The sequence below is a fragment of the Palaemon carinicauda genome, chromosome 4, assembly GCF_036898095.1.
Source record: "Palaemon carinicauda isolate YSFRI2023 chromosome 4, ASM3689809v2, whole genome shotgun sequence".
NCBI lineage: Eukaryota > Metazoa > Arthropoda > Malacostraca > Decapoda > Palaemonidae > Palaemon > Palaemon carinicauda.
Genome location: NC_090728.1, coordinates 196,432,201 through 196,450,539, shown reverse-complemented (window position 1 = coordinate 196,450,539; position 18,339 = coordinate 196,432,201). Strand labels below are relative to the sequence as shown.

Sequence of the window (18,339 nt, the reverse complement as noted above, 5' to 3'; positions counted from 1 at the left end):
TCTCCGAAGAAAAGAGAGCAACCGGGGAGTATGAGAAAGTATACTAAGGCCCCATAGGCAACTTAGCCTAGGCGCCAAGAGAATCGATTACCTAAATCACCGAAACTCACTCGTATACTATCTTGGAAAAAATCAATATAATCTTAAATGTATAAAACTGCCTAAAGCTTCAATAAAATTTTAAAACACTCGGAAATCCAAATATCATGCAGGAAAGTACTAGGGCCAAATGACTAGGCTACACGGTCTAGCGTAGGCCAGAATTGGCAAATACTTCGCCAAGACAAATAATACTAAAAGCATCGAATAAGGAAATCCTATGTAACGCTAAACAGCTAAAATTATTAAAGCAAAACAGCCGGGAACGTCACTCTGGCTAACTAAAACTCATACCTAGCGAGCGACAGCGTCCAGGACGCCTCTGGTAGGCAACGGCTCTTGTAACAAAGATTATTACTATTAATCACTTTAAAAATTTACCAAGAGCCTACATTTATACATAAAAGAAATAATACTCAACTTATCAGAGGCAGACGAAGTTGGAGAAAGCATAATAACTTGATTAAATCCAAGATTTTGCGAGAAACACAGGAAAAAACACCGAGTTGTTAAGCTACGCAAAAAGGAATACAGATGGCGCCAGGATCGGCGCAATGCACGCTTACGAAACGGGAGAAGAGAGAGCCTTGGGAGCGGCTCCCCTTTTTCTTTCTCGTTTTCTTGCCAATTGACCCCTCTGAAGTGTTATCTCTGTTCGGGGTGCAGATTGCCATGTGGCGTGTCAAGAATACGTCCTCTGATATTTCGCGATATCCCTGGTTCTTTTATTAGGGATATTCGCTCCAGGAGTTAGAATTCTGGGTACCTTAAGGTAAATTCTCTGGGAATATCGCCGTAGTTGTAATATACCCAAGGAAGCTACCCTATAGGAACTTCCATCAGGACGACATGGCTTGAGCCCCAAAATATTTACATAATTAATGTTTAATCATAACTCTTTACAGCACTGATGACTTGTTCGCACAGTTGAGTCATGTTCAGTATGTCCCTTAATCATTCAAGCATTTGTAGCTCCCGAACCTATTCTCATCCACCTCATCAATTGTGCTTCTTTACAGGATAGTATCCGATAAGTTACTAATTTATTTACTTCTATTTTGTAAATACCATCCCTATATAAATGATGTCTGAGAGAGAGAGAGAGAGAGAGAGAGAGAGAGAGAGAGAGAGAGAGAGAGAGAGAGAGAGAGAGAGAGAGAGAGAGAGAGGTAACTACTGTTATCATTTTTATTTGTTACAGCTGTGTTGAGTTACATATCTATTACGTAAAGATTTTACAGGTACAGGTACATTTCTTGTTCAATAGACCAAATGCAAGTACAGTATTGCAACTTAATGATTACATCATGCATCACAAGATTTCGCTGCGTAGAACTTTGTACCAGGTATATGGTGGACTACATGAACTGTACAGTCTTTTTTAACATACTTTTACTGTCTTTTGTCTAAGGATATTTATATGTTCATTGAAAAAGAACTACTAACAGTGTATTTACAGTACGTACAGTACGGATATACAAAATACAGTACTGTACCTAGTTATAGGTTATGTATTAGGTGACAAGCCGGTAGGGTAGTGAGGACTCCCAAAGAAAGCAATCACTTATGAGTGATGTGCCGTCTCACCTTAGCTAATTAGGCTGTACTAGTGTGATCGTACTCTGTATATATTACTGTAATAAACACTACAGTATCAGTGAGTGTTGTTAGTTATAAACTATAGTGTTTTGTTGTTACTGTACTTCATATGAGTCGTCTTACCTTGCACTGAAGCTGTGTTAGTAATGTACAATTACCTTTGTAAAGTGATATAAACTACAATACCATGATAGAAACCATGTGAAAACAATATAGTATAGTACAGCAAATTATTCAGGGTGTTAGTCAACAGAATGTAGGCAGTGGCAATTTGTTTCGAGGGTGTTATGAGTTAACTCCCCCTAGAGCACCAATATTACGCGGCTCTTCACTCATCGTGAGTGTCTCTGTTACCTACTCCACACAATGACAGAGGACCGATTGTACAAGATATGACTTTAAAACATTAATTATTGTATAGATGAATAAATTTCTTTTCTATTGGTATATGTTACATATTATGTAAAATTTTGAGAAACATTAAATATATTCAATGGCACTCAACGGGTTAGTTATCTTATTGCCTTTACTGTGTTGTCTTAATTTCTTAAAAGCTTTTATTCCTCATTTTCTTTTCCTGTATTGGTCAGTTTTCGTGTGGGGCCCTAAGGCTTCCAGCATTCTACTTTCCGAAATACAGATTTAACTTGGCGTATAATATAATTATCCATAATAGTCTTCTTTAATAAACCTTAAATATATATGAAAAATTTGTAATCAACACTTTAAGGTTAAATCAAAAACATCTATGTGAAACAAACCTAATATCTGCAAAAATACTCTTATAACATATAAATATAAAAGATTTAAAGTCAAACTTTATGAAATACCTTCAGATAATGGAGTTGTAGTTGCTCCTTCAACAGCTGCAACAGCAGCAGCAGTTGCTGCTGCAGCTGCAACTTCTGCTGTCACATCCTCAACAACTGAAATAGTTTCTTCTCCTTCCACTGGCTTAGCTACTTCTTCAACAATTTCTTCAACCTTAGCTGCAGATTCAGTTTCAACTGATACAACTTCTGCCTGTGGTTCTTGAACTGCTGGTGCTTCTACTGCAGCAGGTGACTCTACCTCTGGTGTTGCTATAGCTGCAGGTGCCTCAATAGCCTCTGCTGTCAAAGGCACTTCCACTGTCTCTGGAACTGCTTTCACTTCCATGGCAGGTTCAGGTTCTACCGCTGCAACTGGTTCAGGTTCGACAGCAGTAACTGGTTCTGGGGTTGTTGCCACTGCTTCAGGTGCTGCTGCTGGTTCTGGGGTTGCTGATTCAGTTGGGGCTGGTTCTGGGGAAGCAGCCACTGTTTCTTGTGTTACAGCTGGTTCTGGGGCTGCTGCAACTGTTTCTGGTACTACTGCTGGTTCTGGGGCTGCTGTCACTGTTTCTGGTACTACTGCTGGGTCTGGGGCTGCTGTTACTGTTTCTGGCACTACTGCTGGTTCTGGAGCTACTGCCACTGCTTCTGGCGCTGCTGCTTCAACTGAAGCTGGTTCTGGGGTTGCTGCCACTGCTTCTGGGACTGTTGTTTCTACAGCTTCAACAACTTCTGGTGCAGCTAATGTTACTTCTGGGGTTGTAACAGTAGCTGTGACTTCTGAGACTGCAGTTGCTTCTTCTGGGGCAGCTGCTGCTGCTTCTGGGGCAGCTGCTGCTGCTTCTGGGGCAATAGCTGCTGCTGTTGTTTCTGGAGTTGTGGCTGCTGCTTCTGGAGCTGGGGCGGCTGCTTCTGGAGCTGTGGTTGCTGCTTCTGGAGCTGTGGCTGCAGCTTCTGGAGTTGTAGCTGCTGCTTCTGGAGCTGTGGCTGCTGCTTCTGGAGCTGTGGCTGCAGCTTCTGGAGTTGTAGCTGCTGCTTCTGGAGCTGTGGCTGCTGCTTCTGAAGCTGTGGCTGCTACCTCTGGGGCTGCTGTTGTTGCTTCTGGGGCTGCAGCTACTGCTGCTGCTTCTGGGACTACGGCTGCTGGATCTGGAGCTGTAACTTCAGGGGTTGCTATTACCTCTGGGGCAGCTGCTTCTGATGCTACTGCTGCTTCTGCAACTGCTTCTTTGGGGGCTCCAGCTGTTGCTTCTGGGGCTACAGATTCAGAACTTGCTGCTACTTCTGGAGTAGCAGGAACAGCCTCAGAAGCAGTTGCTACTTCTTGAACAGCAGACTCGGGGGTTGCAGCAGATGCAGGGCCTACTGTTTCTGGGGTGGGCGTTTCCTTGGTTGGCTTTGCATCTTTTTTTTCTGCAGCTTTTGAGGACTTAGATACCTGACCATCTGAGTCTGATGATGACTCTGGACTTTTTCCTGCTAATATGATTTTTGGATCTTTGGCAATTATATCTTGAAGAGTACCACCTTTAGCATTCTTGCTACTAGCTCCCTTGGCTGCTGAGAGAGCTGCGTCAGCTGCTAAAGCCTTTTTAGGCACATCCCAAGAGTCTTTCCAGCCTGCAACTTTTGCGGCTGCTTTTTTCACTTCTGGAGTAGGGATTTTCTTGGTCAATGTGGGTTTAGGAGTTTTGACTTTTTTGTTTTTATCAAATCCTACAGCAGATGTGTGGATATTATGATGAGGAGCATTTTGAAAAGATGACCCAACAGCACATTTACTTATAACACTAGGCAGTTCCGTGGCATGTACTGTTCTCCTTACTGCTTCCAAAATACTCCCACGACACTGGAAAATAGAGATAGTTTAGTTTTAACATTAATAAGTTCTTCAGAGTTATCACTGCTATATAAAACCCCTTCGTTATGGTTTTCAAATTTCCAACCTTAGGCAAACGGAAGTCTATTACTTTTAATTTTACTCCTTCATAGAATGAGAGATTTAGACAAGCAAAATCAATTCTTCAATCAAATTTAAACGACCTTAGTAAATTGTTTCTTGCTTTTCTATATGACTTTGCAGTTTTGGTTTTCCTTGTTGAGTAATTTATAAAATTATATTTTTTTTGTAAGCTTTCATTTTCGAAAAAAAAAAAACAGAAAAATATCATAAATACACAAAAAGATAATTCATATACAATGTATAAGTTAGATTCCACTCAAATTATTATAAATAAAATCTGTTAGGGTACTTTTACAGAACTTCATATCACTTCGGGTTCCAATAATTGCACAGCATTCTTTAGCAATAGAATAATTCAATGAGCTAGAGATATAAAGTAAGATTGTACTGTACAGTTTACAGATAATTAACTATCAAATACCAACAGTTTCTGGATGATTTTACATTGCATTAAAAGTACTTCTGGTCAAGACCTGTTCTGAATTGAGTAGATGAACCTAACTTATAGAAAGTAACAACTCAATGTTTGGAATTAATTACCATTTACTATAGAATGGATATGTACAGTACAACACTGCGTTACTTTTGAGTAGCTTCATGTAAAAAGCAACATTGCATTTACATTTATAAAGTAATTCCTCACTGACACCACCTAAAAAATCAACAAAATATTAAAAAAAAAATTAAAATGGCAAATTGACTCTCACATCAATACTATTGTATACACACCCTTGCAACATCAAAAACTAAGAAATTGACAAACAAACACACACACACGCATATATACAGTGTATATATATATATATATATATATATATATATATATATATATATATATATATATATATATATATATATATATATGTATGTATATATATATATATATATATATATATATATATATATATATATATATATATATATATATATATATATATATATATATATATATTCCATGGTCGTTCTTAAAGCAGCTTTGAGGTTGGAACTTGGAAGGGTAACCACAAAAAAATAGAGATACTGCTAACATATAAAGTAGGCCTCATAACACCCTCCACCCCAAAGGATAGGTTGTGAAACTCGCAACTTCGTCCGATAAAAACCATATGCATTTATGAAAGAACTCCAATTTTACAATGTTGAGACATTTTTTACATAAGGCCAAGGGATCTTGAGCAAATACTTAACACCACTGGATATCTAGAATAACACAATGCGCTTATAAATAATTTTAACCTTGTTTTCCATAAACATAGGTTTGAAAAAATTACATTTTTACAAGAAATGATACTCTTACTCCGTATACAAGCTTGCGTTTGAATAAACAATCTCTTTAAGCGCCAGTATCCCCTTCGTTCTGGGCTGTATCGACTAAAATTGCCGTATCTATGAGAAAATTCTACAATGAGCTACAGTTGTAAATGTAGAAGCTTACGAGTGAAATTAATCAATATTAACAGTTTTAGATTGGATTTGCCTATAAAATTAGGCCGTGTGGCCATTGAGGTTTTTCAGCGCCGGAATATTTGAAATTATATATAAAAAAAATATAAAATGCGACTGAAAATCTAGCCTACTTATGGACAATGATACATTCCCATATAACGGCTTATTATTATTATTATTAGTAGTAGTAGTAGTAGTAGTAGTAGTAGTAGTAGTAGTAGTAGTAGTAGTAGTAGTAGTATCGAGAGTTCTTTACAATAATTAGAGTAACGACAATAAGGAAAGTAGTTTTGGCCTCTGTGAAATCTTAGTTAAGTTTACCTTTATAAGATCAAAACCAGTCGAGTTGATCTCTTTCAAGTAAAATCAGTTTAGTTCGTCACAGTGAGAATGAAATTGCCACTCACATAGTAAATTCAAACTTGAAGAAATAAACCGTCTATAATGTCAACGTGCGTACAAACTAGAACATTTTCTTGAACATGGAGGATGATAAAGAACAACTGAATGGGGGTAAAAATATAATTTCTACCAATACTATCACCATGCTATCTAATAGAAAGAGAAGAACGAAGAGTTGTTTATTATTATTATTATTATTATTATTATTATTATTATTATTATTATTACTATGAGCATCAGCATCATCATCATCATTATTAGTAGTAGTAGTAGTAGTAGTAGTAGTAGTAGTAGTAGTAGTAGTATCATTATTATTATTATTATTATTATTATTATTATTATTATTATTATCTAAGCTACAACCCTAGTTGGAAAAGTAGCTCAGTGAAGAAAGGAAACAAGGAAATAATTACACTACAAGAGAAGTAATGGACAATTGAAATAAAATATCTTATGAACAGTAACAACATTAAAACAGATCTTTCAAATATGAAATATAGAAACTTTAAAAAAAGAAAACAAGAGGAAGAGTATACCCTCAAGCATGAGAACTCTACCCTAAGACAGTGGAAGACCATGGTATGAAGGTTATGGCACTATCTAAGATTACAGAACAATGGTTTGATTTTGGAGTGTCCTTCACCTAGAAGAGCTGCTTACCATAGCTACGGAGTCTCTTCTACTCTTACCAAGAGGAAAGTAGCCACTGAACAAATACAGTACAGTAGTTAAACCCAAGAGCGAAGAAGAATTGTTTGGTAATCTCAGTGTTGTCAGTTGTATGAGAAAAGAGATGTGGATAGAATAGACCAGACTATTTGGTGAATGTGTAGGCAAAGGAAAATGAGCCGTAACCAGAGAGAGACGGATCCAATGTAGTACCGTCTGCGTGGCCAGACAAAGGACTCAATAACTCTCTAGCAGTAGTATCTCAGCGGGTGGCTGGTGCCCCAGCCAGCCTATAATATTCATACATGTAAGATATCAAGGATTTCAAAAAAAAAAAAAAAAAAGCTGAAGACTTTCTTGCTTTCTAAGTGCTTCCACAATGTATTTGACAATTAATGCCGGATACGTTGTGATACTTTTAATTGATACCTAAGATTGTAAGCTCTACAGCAAACATATAGGCCCTATAGTGCGAAGGGTTTCCTCGTGATAGGACCTGTAAAACCACCGGTTACACCCCTGAAGTAAATACGTCATCATGCAATGAGAACTCGTGCCAGAACTAAAACTTATTTTACAAGAACGGCGTACGGAAACACATGCCAATTTTGAGAAGCGCTTGCCGTCTATTTTGAAGCTTAGAAAACAGATTTTGAGCGAAGCGAAAAATCTATTTTAGGGTGAGATGGCCATGACGTCCTAATGGAAGGTTCCTTTAGTAGCTTCCAAAGGGTATATATGACTACAGTGATATTCCCAGAGAATCAAACCAAAGGTTTCAGAGAATTCTAACTTCTGGCGTGAGTACCTTTAAGATTACTCTCAAGGGTATCGTATATCATCAGGGGACGTATTCTTGACACGCCACATGGCAATCTGCACCCCGAATAGCCTTTACGCCTCTAGGCTCTAGGGGGAATACGTGGCAGAATAGAAGGGTAACCGCAACAAAGATTACCCTGGTTCCCCTACTACAATCGTATCACAACCGCGCCAACTCCCTCTGACGGTCATTCCTTGTAGCGTTGAGCAAGGTGCTACAGATACAGTAGATCAGGGGGGGAAACCGTGAAGATCTTTTCATAGAAAAGAAGGGTGGGTCCATTAGGATGTCATGGCCATCTCACCCAAAAATAGATTTTTCGCTTCGCTCAAAATCCGTTTTTTGGGCTCAAGCCATGACGTCCTAATGGAAGCATACCAGAGAATTAATGTATCTGTGGTTTTGTGTCAGTGCCTTAACCTTGGGACAATATTTCTATGGCCAAAAGGGCCAATTGAGACAAATGACGTTACTGTTATCCGTCATCATCACTAAGCATAACAATGTTAGTGCTTCCTGCCCCCTGCAGGGAAGTCATTTTTAGATGTTAGAAAAGGGCCTCAAGGTAGCATATATTGTATGAACAAACATAAGAATACACTGAGAATACAAACGGTCTCAAGGATTGTATATATTGCGGAACCAATATCAGTGTCCTCATCCATTGATTGTAAGCATAACATTGTAAGCTATACAGCAAACTTACATGAGTAAGTTAAGGAACTCTGGTATTTTAAACATGCAATTGTTGGGCGAATTAGGACACAACTGCATTTTAATAGACATTTATTCCTAATAAATGACTACATGCTAAATGAATGTAGCATGATAAGGAAATTATACGAGAGACATACACAGAAATTAATATTCCCCTTTTTGAAAGGGGAAAATGATGAGTGCCACTCTCAAACTGAAGAAAAGCTCTTTTAACAAGACTTTTGTTTATAATTTCTTTACATGAAATAGTCTAACAACACTGTGTACTATGTACACACGGCACTAGTGGTATCCGTATAATTTCACACCTGAGATTCTGAACAGATTTAGTGTTACCTTGGCAACACTTATTTAAAGGGAGGTCACACGAAAATTGCTGACCCCTTCTCCTGTCAATTGATAGTCCCAATCAATTTACTGTTCATCGCAGAGCTAGACGACAGGGTCCAAATAGCACCTGCTGCCACCACATAATGCTTCAATCCATAGATTTGCTTAGCCTCCGATCAGTAGTAAACGAAGAGGCTGAAGTCCACACACTGAAGGGTTCAGTGATGAAGCAACTTTCCTCGGATCTTTTATCTGCAGGGGTACTGTCAGGATCCGCTCCGCGAAGAAGGTAGGTGAGCTTCGCCCTCAGTTGTAGGGATAGTTTGATCCAAAGTTTCCTCCTGTAAAGAGCTGTTCCTCCTGAAGTCTGAAGTTCTATGAAGATAGACCTTAGACACTCTAGCAGACCTAGAGAGACATCTTCCTTCAGAGGGCAGATTCTCCAGGAGCCCCACCTCTTAGTAGGTAGGATGTCTTTAATGAGAAAGGTTAAATCAGAAAGAGATGCAGTTCTCCCACTTAATGTGGCCCTCATCTCCAGATAGGGCCACTATTTCACTAACTCTAGTACCAGAGGCTATAGCAAACCGAAAAAAATAACCTTTTAGGTTAGATGCTTGAGGGAACAGTCCTCATTGTTCACAGGTGAGGCATAATGTAGGACCTTATCCAAAGACCATGAGATGGGCTTTAGGGGCGTTGCAGGCCTAAGCCTGCACATGTTATCGGAAATTTATTAAAGATTTCAATCGTTAGATCCATTTAAAGGGCATATAGAAGAGGTCTAGTCAGGGCTGACTTGCACAGAGATAATGGTCCATGGATCCAAAGATCCCATCAAGTGACCTCTCTCGCAAAGTCGGCCATACCCTTGGTGCTTACTCAAGGGTTTATATGGAGACAAGGCCGAAAAACTAGCGTTCTCATAATATCCAAGGATACACTGCCTCCTTCCTCAAAGGCCAACGTGCTGTCGGCCGCCAGACCCTGAATATAGGGGTGGACAGAGAAGGACAGGCAGAAGATCATGAGATTGTTTTTGGGCCCTTTTGCTTTACAAAACAATTTACTTTTCCCAAGAAGACTCGTATTGTCTTCTTGTTGACTAGACTTGTATTCTTCTAGGAATTCTATTTTGCCTTTAAGATCCCAGTCTTTTTCCTAACCGTTAAGGGCAAGGAATTCATAAAATGAAGGGATCAGGTGTACTGTGATAAATCGAAGGCAGAAAACTTCTGAACCTCCTAGATAATCCTAGGTGCATAACTAGGACTAGCCTCAGCCTCAGTTCCTTCATTGCAGGGAACGGGGTGTTTTTGGGCTACCTGGGAGCCAACAGAGCCCCTCTTCCCTGGAAGGGTCTCAGCATGTAGAGGGCCTTCCGGAGGAAATTTGATGGGCTGAACAGGAATTCTAAGTCCATCACTTCTATTGTAGAGACATGATGTCTGTTACCTCCATTAGAGGATCCTCGTATGGGACTAAATAACGAGATAGTATCTTGATAACGCTCGTGATGAAGAGAACGATCTGCAGCTCGGGGACTTGTCCCCTTCTGGGAGGGAATGGATCTGCGTCCGTGTACCATTCCAACTCTATTGGGTTGAACCCGAGAAGAGCATCCGCTGCCACCTTGCGGATCATATATAAACGAGCTGCTGATAGGCGCCATTCCCTTAAGTAAGGGATGGCTAGCATTCACTAATGAAATGAGACATCCCTTATCCTCGACAGTTTTGACGCCTCATTATCGCTTCGATGCCCCAGATCAACCTGATGAGGTCCGATCTGTGTGGAGAGAGTTTATCCACCCATTACAGGGCTAAAATGGCCTACGGGTCCGTGGTCTTTGGTCATTGTAGGGTAAGCGAAGAGGGAATGACCATCATTGGTCCTATTAGATCTCTTCGAGCGTTTGATGCGTATCTTCTCCAGCCTCTTAGCGCATCTTATAGTTGTGCACGTAGCACTGGTTCTGTCATCATCATGAACTGGAGAGAGTTCGAAACTCCTCCCTGTTAGCGTCATGGAATCCTGACTGATTACAATAGTCTCTTGACAGACCTTGCGATCTCTTTTTACATCCCCAGGGGAAAAGGGGCGTAAGGGTGACTACAGGTTTCAATGATTTTTTTAAAACATTGAAGCCCCTGAGCTGGAGAGAATCGAGATTTCTTGAAGTTATTTGCATCCTCGATGTTCCGGAGCCGGATCATCTCCATGGATGCTCATAGACAGTCATTTCGGGTTCTGCCCACCCTAGCCTGTCGTCCAGGGCTATCGTTGCCTGAACTCTTTCTAGGCTTGGTTTCGCTTGACGGTGTCTGCTAATTCCGTAAAGATCCTAGGACTGAAACTAGTCCGACGAGAATCTCATCTAGGATATATGTTATCTTCTGTAACTTGGATCCTAGGTAGGAGGGGAGGGGGTGACTGACTGGAAGTTGCTGATAGATATCTTCCAGGGCTGGCTAGATTGTCAACACCCCTTACTGAATAGGGTCCTTATATTCAGAAGGATTAACATTCTGAACTTGCTGTTCTATTGGAACTTGTTGAGTGGCGCCAAGTCCAGAATGACTCAGAGTTTTCTTGAGTCTTTCATGTGAACACTAAACTGCCTTCATTGGAAATCGATGGACTCTACTTTCCTCACCGCTAGTATGCTCTAGAGCTCTAAGGTATACTCTTCCAGGGGGGATTTGAATATAAGAAGAGTTGAGGAAAGGATGGTGGAGGTATGTCCACTTCCATTCTAGTCTCATCTTGGTCAGACCTTGGACTCCAGGGATCGAAGGTCCGGCGATCCAGGAGGAACTTCCCTCCTACCAGAGGCGTCTGTTTGCTTCGCATGATCCGAAGGTGTATATATCTGACCGTCTGGGGAACAACAGTCATTGTAACTGTGGGATGCTGTTTAACATCCTAAGGAGAACTAAGAAACCCTTCCGTTCTCCTTTCAGGCCATACCTGACTGTTTGCCTATATCAGCTTTTCAGTGTTTCACTGTAATAGAACATTCCTTTCTATTGTATAAAGCTTAGGATAAGTACGCTGGAAAAGAGGAGAGACACAGACGTGTAAATCCTTCCAGCCAACAGCTGCGGTCTTCCTAATTATTGATTCTAGGGCATCCCCTTTCAAGAAGGGGCCGATGGAAGATTCTAGTCCATAAGGATAGAGTTGCGCCCTACATCCAGGGAATTAATAATGAGAATCAAGAGGCTGATGAAGAATCAGCGTAAGGAAAAAAGGGGGGGGAAAGTGGATTCCCCAAATCAGGTAGGTCTCAACAAGGGGTTGTGCTTAGAAGCACAACGTACTGGAAAACCATTCTATTGTATGGTTATGTACAAAAGATTTCTGTCTGCAATACAGTCCTAAACTGCAAGTGTAGAGGGTATTGTATACCCCTATACAACTGGCATGTTACTGTCAAGGCTAGTGCTTGGGGGTAAGTTAACTGGCACAGTACTTCAGTACCGATATGGCTGGCAGGTCTTCGACATATCAGTGACTTGTCGGCTGTCAGCGGGTCGCTGACAGACGTCACACCATCCTAGCCAGTATTCAATGTGACTGGGTAGTGGTGAAAACTATACGCATAGTCAGCGGATCTCTGAACCAGAGGCGACTCCTCGGGCTGTCGGCAGACCGCCGGTAATCGGCGGGCTGTCGGCAGACTGCCGGTAATCGGCGGGCTGTCGATTGAAGGTATACCAACTCAGCTATTGATTGGGTGGTGGCCAAGGGCACGCACTGCCGGCTCTTGGCGGCGGAGTCACATGTGACAGTGAAACAATGACTGCTGTCGTTGATTTCACTACAAGGTGTGGCTTGATTGTGGAGTCTCCGCCCGGTGTTTGCCAGTCGGGGGCTCGAGTCCCGCTCAGACCCACCAATGCCGTCAGTGTCTGCAACCTCATCTTGAGAGGCAGGGTTGGGGGGGGGGTTTAGACCTTAAAAACCATTAATAGGAACACTAAATCGGCAGTTTTAGTGATGAGAAAGTGAAATTTTCAGTCCAATTCACGTAGAGTTTTCGCATTTTTACGAGTTCGCAACTGAACCGCATTTATGAAATAACTTTCGAAACGAAACCAACCACAGTTCGACAGCTCTAGACTGCCGTCTTGTAGGTTGGGGATTTTGGAAATAATATTGCTGGGGGGGTGAACCTGCATATATTATGTCCGTGAAAATACTCATCTTGATAACTGCAGAAGACTGCAATGCATCATCTGGTGTCCCTCCTGTAAGGAAGGGAGAAGAGAAATGAGTATTCAATTGATTATTGCATCCATAAACAATTTGCAAAATCGTCTTATGACAAAATAGCTTAGGACAGAAAGCTAAAAGAGATAGTGGGAGACACATGCCCGTGTATCCCCTGTGAGCCAATGCTGTTACTTCTCCTCAGTCTCAAGATAAGGAAATTCCTCCAACCGGGGAATTCCCTGAAGGAAAGGGGTTCGAACACCTAGGTGTAAGGAAGTGTACATGCACTGTCCCCTTCTATGCTTAACGCTGTGAGGTAAGGAGGATTGATACACAATCAGAGTATCGAAGGAATGTCATTCTTTCGAAATAGGAGCGGTAACAGCAGAAGCTCGCATCCAAGATATGTTGATTAGAAATTAAAAGACATATATTTGTGTATCCCAACCCATCTATTTGCTGTAACCTCCCTTACAATATTAAATCAGGAAGTTTCCTGAACAGGGAAACTCAGGGATAAGAGCTCTCCCCTTTAGGGGTTAGAGGCGTCACACCACTGGCCCTTTACGAAATTTAATATTGCAGGGTAAATGGAAACTTATTTCAAATCAGAATATTGATGGAATATTATTCTATCAATATAGAATTGGGTTCAGCAAATATCTGGGCAGGGATACCCAAGATATATTGGAAATAACTACTAGTATAATATATAGGATAGTTATTCATCTGCCGTATATACTATACTGCAATTATACTGATTACCTGTATAGACATATACTGTAGTTCAGCCAGCATATTGCCGGATTAGCTAGCTATTGCCGGAGCATCTAGCAAGCTAGAAAAGAGAGAGAGAGAGAGAGAGAGAGAGAGAGAGAGAGAGAGAGAAAGCATGGAGTGAAGGCTATCTATTACTGAATATGTATACATTAATAAAAGATGTAAAAGTCTAATTTTACTGCCTTTCTCCGAAAAGAAGGTTCACTTCCATTTAGCCACAGTACTATTGCCGGCTTACTACTGTAGGCCAGCCTCCGGCAGCACGAGTACAGTCGGCATGCTACCTACTGAGTCAGTATCTATCTGTGCCGGTCTACTGCCGGCCAGAACAATACGCCGGCAACAGAAACTGTGGCTAGCAGTTCAAGGGAGAACTGGAGAACCTTGGTGACAGAAGGGACCTCCCATCCACAGCCACCAAAGCCGCTGGAGGCCGGCAGTCGCTGACAGTCGTCATGGCCGCCAGCAGCCGGCAGTCGCCGACAGCTGACGGCTGAGGAGGGGGGATCTGGGCGGCTCCGGCAACCCACCGGCAATGGTAAGGTTGCAGGACTCCAGCACAGGAAAGACAATGGCTCGGTCATCGTAAAAGAACAGAGAGGGGAGGGGAAAGGGTCCTATATGAGGTATAGGAGGGACCGGCAATGTTGCCGGATCTGCACACCTTGAAGAAACTCTTTTTCAGTACCGGCATGACCACAAGCGGCAGGAGAATCATTTATTCTCCAGCTTAGGAGGTGCTAATACAGTTAAGAGGACGGCAGCTCATGCCGTTCCTCTCAACAAGGGAGAAACAGAGTTCCAATGCCGGCGCCTTCCTAGGCCACAAGAGTATACGACTCTATACCCTAGGGTCGGTGAGCATAGGACTAGTCTACTAGACCACAGGGAGAAGGTGGCAGCAACATTCGACCACTTCAGGTGTAATCTAGGAAGGGCTAGCCTCCTATGCCGGCAGTTCCGCCGGCAGGGGAATGCAATCACCCCGCCGACCGACTGCCGACAAAGACTAAATACTCTGAGGTTCTGATCGAATCCCAAAACTTGCCGTTGGACGTTAAGGGATGAGACAGAAAACTCTAAGCTAGTCATGCCTGAATTCGAAATTCAAGGCCAACGCAGAGAGTTGTAGCCTAAGGCTGCTCTCAGAGGGAAGAGAGATTACCCATAAATCTGTAGCGAGATTAATATAATTCCAGGATATCGATCTCCAGGAATGATAACCAATACACAAGGGTAACACGGGAAATGACGAAAGTATATGTTGTCTAGGTTATGTTACCCAGACAAGACGAGATTTCGGTTACCTAAATAACCAAAACTCTGACATATACGATCGCCACGGAAAAGGGAAAAATATGCTTATAGATATCTTTACAATATATAATGCCTAAATAGCTTTCATAATAATGATTAAGCTATTTACACCGGAATGTCGTTCTGCTAACTAAATAGCACATGTACAAAGAACGACAGCGCCATGGCGACACCGGCGATCGGCAAAGATCCGCACACATTAAATACACAAATTCATTGTGAGGCTGGAACTAAATTACATATTGTAAAGAATAAATACTCAACTTTCTGAATGGAGAAAGAAGCCGTAGAAGCATAAAGATTCCCAGAAATCGATTGAAAATGTCAGATCGACAGGGAACACCACCGTAGCGAGTCGCTACAGATAAAGGAATGACTGCCAGAGGGAGTTGGCGCGGTTGTGATACGATTGTAGTAGGGGAACCAGGGTAATCTTTGTTGCGGTTACCCTTCTATTCTGCCACGTATTCCCCCTCGAGGCGTAAAGGCTATTCGGGGTGCAGATTGCCATGTGGCGTGTCAAGAATACGTCCCCTGATGATATACGATACCCTTGAGAGTAATCTTAAAGGTACTCGCGCCAAAAGTTAGAATTCTGTGAAACCTTTGGTTTGATTCTCTGGGAATATCACTGTAGTCATATATACCCTTCGGAAGCTACTAAAGGAACCTTCCATTAGGACGTCATGGCTTGAGCCCAAAAACACGTACCGAAATTATAACCCTATTACAATTAAATATGTAGGGTAAAAACATTAATATTCTCTTACTCTGTTGACATTTATTTTTCAGCACAGAGCAGTACACTATTTAAAGTAGCCCCAATATAAAAAAAAAAAATAAAAAAAGACAAGTCACGCCAACAATAATGTTTAAACTATTATCTGCTTTGTGTTAATGCACACACATTATATATATATATATATATATATATATATAGGAGAGGAGACAAGGAAAAGATGGGCGGAATATTTTGAAAGTTTACTGAATGTTGAGGATAATAGGGAGGCAGATATAATTGCTGTTGCAGGTGTTGAGGTGCCAGTGATGGGAGATGAGAATGAGAGAGAGATTACAATAGATGAAGTGAGGAGAGCACTAGATGAAACGAGAGTATGAAAAGCGTCTGGTATGGATGGTGTGAGAGCTGAGATGTTGAAGGAAGGGGGTGTGACTGTACTTGAATGGTTGGTGAGATTGTTTAATATGTGTTTTGTGTTGTCAATGGTACCAGTAGATTGGGTTTGTGCATGTATTGTACCACTATATAAGGGTAAGGGAGATGTGCATGAGTGTTGTAATGCAAGAGGTATTAGTTTGTTAAGCGTAGTTGGAAAAGTGTATGGTAGAGTAATGATTAATAGGATCAAGGATAAAACAGAGAATGCAATCTTGGAAATACAGGGTGGTTTTAGAAGAGGTAGGGGTTGTATAAATCAGATTTTTATAGTAAGGCAGATATGCGAGAAATATTTAGCAAAAGGTAAGGAGGTGTATGTTGCGTTTATGGATCTGGAGAAATCGTATGATAGAGTTGATAGGGAAGCAATGTGGAATGTGATGAGGTTATATGGAGTTGGTGGAAAGTTGTTGCAAGCAGTGAAAAGTTTCTACAAAGGTAGTAAAGCATGTGTTAGGATAGGAAATGAAGTGAGTGATTGGTTTCCGGTGAGAGTGGGGCTGAGACAGGGATGTGTGATGTCACCGTGGTTGTTTAACTTGTATGTTGATGGAGTGGTGAGAGAGGTGAATGCTCGAGTGCTTGGACGAGGATTAAAACTGGTAGACGAGAATAACCATGAATGGGAGGTAAATCAGTTGTTGTTTGCAGATGATACTGTATTGGTTGCAGACACACAAGAGAAGCTTGGCCGATTAGTGACAGAATTTGGAAGAGTGTGTGAGAGAAGGAAGTTGAGAGTTAATGTGGGTAAGAGTAGGGTTATGAGATGTACGAGAAGGGAAGGTGGTACAAGGTTGAATGTCATGTTGAATGGAGAGTTACTTGAGGAAGTGGATCAGTTTAAGTACTTGGGGTCTGTTGTTGCAGCAAATGGTGGAGTGGAAGCAGATGTACGTCAGAGGGTAAATGAAGGTTGCAAAGTGTTGGGGGCAGAAGGGAGTAGTAAAAAATAGAGGGTTGGGCATGAATGTAAAAAGAGTTATATATGAGAAAGTGATTGTACCAACTGTGATGTATGGATCAGAGTTGTGGGGAATGAAAGTGACGGAGAGACAGACATTGAATGTGTTTGAGATGAAGTGTCTAAGGATTATGGCTGGTGTATCTCGAGTAGATAGGGTTAGGAACGAAGTGGTGAGAGTGAGAACGGGTGTAAGAAATGAGTTAGCAGCTAGAGTGGATATGAATGTGTTGAGGTGGTTTGGCTATGTTGAGAGAATGGAAAATGGCTGTCTGCTAAAGAAGGTGATGAGTGCAAGAGTTGATGGGAGAAGTACAAGAGGAAGGCCAAGGTTTGGGTGGATGGATGGAGTAAAGAAAGCTCTGGGTGATAGGAGGATAGATGTGAGAGAGGCAAGAGAGTGTGCTATAAATAGGAATGAATGGCGAGCGATTGTGACGCAATTCCGGTAGGCCCTGCTGCTGCCTCCAATGCCTTAGATGACCGCGGAGGCAGCAGCAGTAGGGGATTCAGCATTATGAAGCTTCATCTGTGGTGGATAATGTGGGAGGGTGGGCTGTGGCACCCTAGCAGTACCAGCTGAACTCGGTTGAGTCCCTCGTTAGGCTGGAGGAACGTAGAGAGTAGAGGTCCCCTTTTTTGTTTTGTTTCATTTGTTGATGTCGGCTACGCCCAAAAATTGGGGGAAGTACCTTGGTATATATATATATATATATATATATACATTAATGTGTATACACATACACATATAGACCTATACAATTATCAATCACAAATTTAATTTAATAACAACTTCAACCTCGGGAATATACAGTATATCCACCGGAAAACTTATAAGGTAAAGGCTTCTGGATGGGTAAAGACTAGAAATTCTGCCTCCGTGTCTAAACTATTCCATCAGTAGACTCAACCAATGAGCCATCAAGACAGACATAAGTTTATTCCGACTTTGCTGTACATGTTCATTTTGCATTCAAGAATTCTAATCAAAAAGTACTTACTTTATTTACTTAATGGACT

The 18,339-nt window shown here is 41.4% G+C and overlaps 1 protein-coding gene across 2 annotated transcripts in view; it reads right to left on the bottom strand.

The window, feature by feature from the left end:
• The window catches only part of LOC137640318 (uncharacterized), a 406,862-nt gene that overhangs the window by 341,121 nt on the left and 47,402 nt on the right, over window positions 1-18,339 (bottom strand). Inside the window, exons 1-2 of one of the 2 annotated variants that reach the window (XM_068372951.1) lie at window positions 5,014-5,031; window positions 2,529-4,359 (exon numbers count right to left, since the gene is read on the bottom strand). In XM_068372951.1, the coding sequence (XP_068229052.1) occupies window positions 2,529-4,359; window positions 5,014-5,016 (1,834 nt within the window). In that variant the 5' untranslated portion in view covers window positions 5,017-5,031. Of the gene's footprint in view, window positions 1-2,528; window positions 4,360-5,013; window positions 5,032-18,339 lie in introns of those variants that run through there. The other variant, XM_068372950.1, reaches the window with a different exon arrangement.